This window comes from Penaeus vannamei, chromosome 40 (genome assembly GCF_042767895.1).
Source record: "Penaeus vannamei isolate JL-2024 chromosome 40, ASM4276789v1, whole genome shotgun sequence".
Taxonomy (NCBI): domain Eukaryota; kingdom Metazoa; phylum Arthropoda; class Malacostraca; order Decapoda; family Penaeidae; genus Penaeus; species Penaeus vannamei.
This window is the reverse complement of record NC_091588.1, coordinates 25,966,211-25,968,710: the sequence shown is the minus strand read 5'-3', so window position 1 is coordinate 25,968,710 and position 2,500 is coordinate 25,966,211. Positions and strand designations below refer to the sequence as shown.

General features: G+C 59.2%; 1 protein-coding gene across 1 annotated transcript in view; it reads right to left on the bottom strand.

The window, feature by feature from the left end:
• Window positions 1–2,500, bottom strand: part of LOC113806624 (alkylglycerol monooxygenase) — a 12,537-nt gene that overhangs the window by 6,643 nt on the left and 3,394 nt on the right. Inside the window, exons 4-5 of the mRNA XM_070117552.1 lie at window positions 2,153–2,252; window positions 449–642 (exon numbers count right to left, since the gene is read on the bottom strand). Of these exons, the coding sequence (XP_069973653.1) occupies window positions 449–642; window positions 2,153–2,252 (294 nt within the window). The remainder of the gene's footprint in view (window positions 1–448; window positions 643–2,152; window positions 2,253–2,500) is intronic.

Sequence of the window (2,500 nt, the reverse complement as noted above, 5' to 3'; positions counted from 1 at the left end):
CTATGTGTGTGTTTGTGTGTCTGTGTGTGTCTGTGTCTATGTGTGTGTCTATGTGTGTGTGTGTCTATGTGTGTGTGTGTGTGTGTCTATGTGTGTGTGTGTGTCTGTGTCTATGTGTGTGCGTGTGTATGTGTGTGTGTGTGTGTGTGTGTATGTGTCTGTGTCTATGTGTGTGTGTGTCTCTGTGTGTGTCTGTGTCTAGTGTGTGTGTGTGTGTGTCTATGTCTATATGTGTGTGTCTGTGTCTATGTGTGTGTGTAAATGTGTGTGTGTCTGTGTCTATGTGTGTGCGTGTGTATGTGTGTGTGTGTCTGTGTCTATGTGTGAGTGTCTGTGTCTATGTGTGTGTGTGTATGTGTGTGTGTCTGTGTCTATGTGTGTACGTGTCTATGTGTGTCTGTGTCTGTGTCTACGTCTATGTGTGTGCGCGCGCGAATATAAACCGTACCGTGATGCACTCTGTGATGACTCGGCGTCACCATCACGAACTCGATGGCGTGGCCGAGGTAGGGGACGACCTTGCTGAGCTTCGGGATGGTGTCGTTGTGCGTCCAGGCGGTGTAGATGACCCCGAGCTGCATGTGGACGACCATGGTGGCCGGAGGAAGCCCCAGCACCACCAGGGGCACGTAGAACGCCCATCTGGGACCGAAACGGAGCCTTTAGACTTTAGACACAAGTCGCAGCAGCTGAGCCAGAGGAGCAGCAGCTGATCCAGGGGAGCAGCAGCTGAGCCAGAGGAGCAGCAGCTGAGCCAGGGGAGCAGCAGCTGATCCAGGGGAGCAGCAGCTGAGCCAGAGGAGCAGCAGCTGATCCAGGGGAACAGCAGCTGAGCCAGGGGAGCAGCAGCTGATCCAGGGGAGCAGCAGCTGATCCAGGGGAGCAGCAGCTGAGCCAGAGGAGCAGCAGCTGAGCCAGGGGAGCAGCAGCTGATCCAGGGGAGCAGCAGCTGAGCCAGAGGAGCAGCAGCTGATCCAGGGGAACAGCAGCTGAGCCAGGGGAGCAGCAGCTGATCCAGGGGAGCAGCAGCTGATCCAGGGGAGCAGCAGCTGAGCCAGGGGAGCAGCAGCTGAGCCAGGGGAGCAGCAGCTGATCCAGGGGAGCAGCAGCTGATCCAGGGGAGCAGCAGCTGAGCCAGGGGAGCAGCAGCTGAGCCAGGGGAGCAGCAGCTGATCCAGGGGAGCAGCAGCTGATCCAGGGGAGCAGCAGCTGATCCAGGGGAGCAGCAGCTGATCCAGGGGAGCAGCAGCTGATCCAGGGGAGCAGCAGCTGATCCAGGGGAGCAGCAGCTGAGCCAGAGGAGCAGCAGCTGATCCAGGGGAACAGCAGCTGATCCAGGGGAGCAGCAGCTGATCCAGGGGAACAGCAGCTGATCCAGGGGAGCAGCAGCTGAGCCAGGGGAGCAGCAGCTGAGCCAGAGGAGCAGCAGCTGATCCAGGGGAACAGCAGCTGAGCCAGGGGAGCAGCAGCTGAGCCAGGGGAGCAGCAGCTGATCCAGGGGAGCAGCAGCTGAGCCAGAGGAGCAGCAGCTGAGCCAGGGGAGCAGCAGCTGAGCCAGAGGAGCAGCAGCTGATCCAGGGGAACAGCAGCTGAGCCAGGGGAGCAGCAGCTGAGCCAGGGGAGCAGCAGCTGATCCAGGGGAGCAGCAGCTGAGCCAGAGGAGCAGCAGCTGATCCAGGGGAACAGCAGCTGAGCCAGGGGAGCAGCAGCTGAGCCAGGGGAGCAGCAGCTGATCCAGGGGAGCAGCAGCTGAGCCAGAGGAGCAGCAGCTGATCCAGGGGAGCAGCAGCTGAGCCAGGGGAGCAGCAGCTGAGCCAGAGGAGCAGCAGCTGATCCAGGGGAACAGCAGCTGAGCCAGGGGAGCAGCAGCTGATCCAGGGGAGCAGCAGCTGAGCCAGGGGAGCAGCAGCTGAGCCAGAGGAGCAGCAGCTGATCCAGGGGAGCAGCAGCTGATCCAGGGGAGCAGCAGCTGAGCCAGAGGAGCAGCAGCTGAGCCAGGGGAGCAGCAGCTGATCCAGGGGAGCAGCAGCTGAGCCAGGGGAGCAGCAGCTGAGCCAGGGGAGCAGCAGCTGAGCCAGGGGAGCAGCTGGCGAGAAGATTTCAAAATGCAAATAAACCCGAGAGGAAGACGCGGAGCAGCTGAGTTACTAACTTGTAAAAGGGCCTGAAAATCGACACCCGCGGGGCTACGAACATATTCATGTCCTCGGAGCTGTGGTGGACGTGATGGGCCGACCACAGCAGCGCCACCTCTGCAAGGAATTCATGTTTAGTCGTTGCTGCTTTCTGGCCGAAGTTCCAGACAGCTGGGGATGCTGTGCGAAGGTGACATGTCGCGTGCTGCTTTTCGGAAGGCCTGCTGCCCTAGCGGTAAGGTGTGTGTCATGGTTTGGAACATGACAAAAACGTCTCTTCAATATGCAAGACTTTAATGACGGTATTATTGGAAATGCAACTCCACGCCCAATTGTAAGAATCTGTGCTTACCAAGTGATAGAAC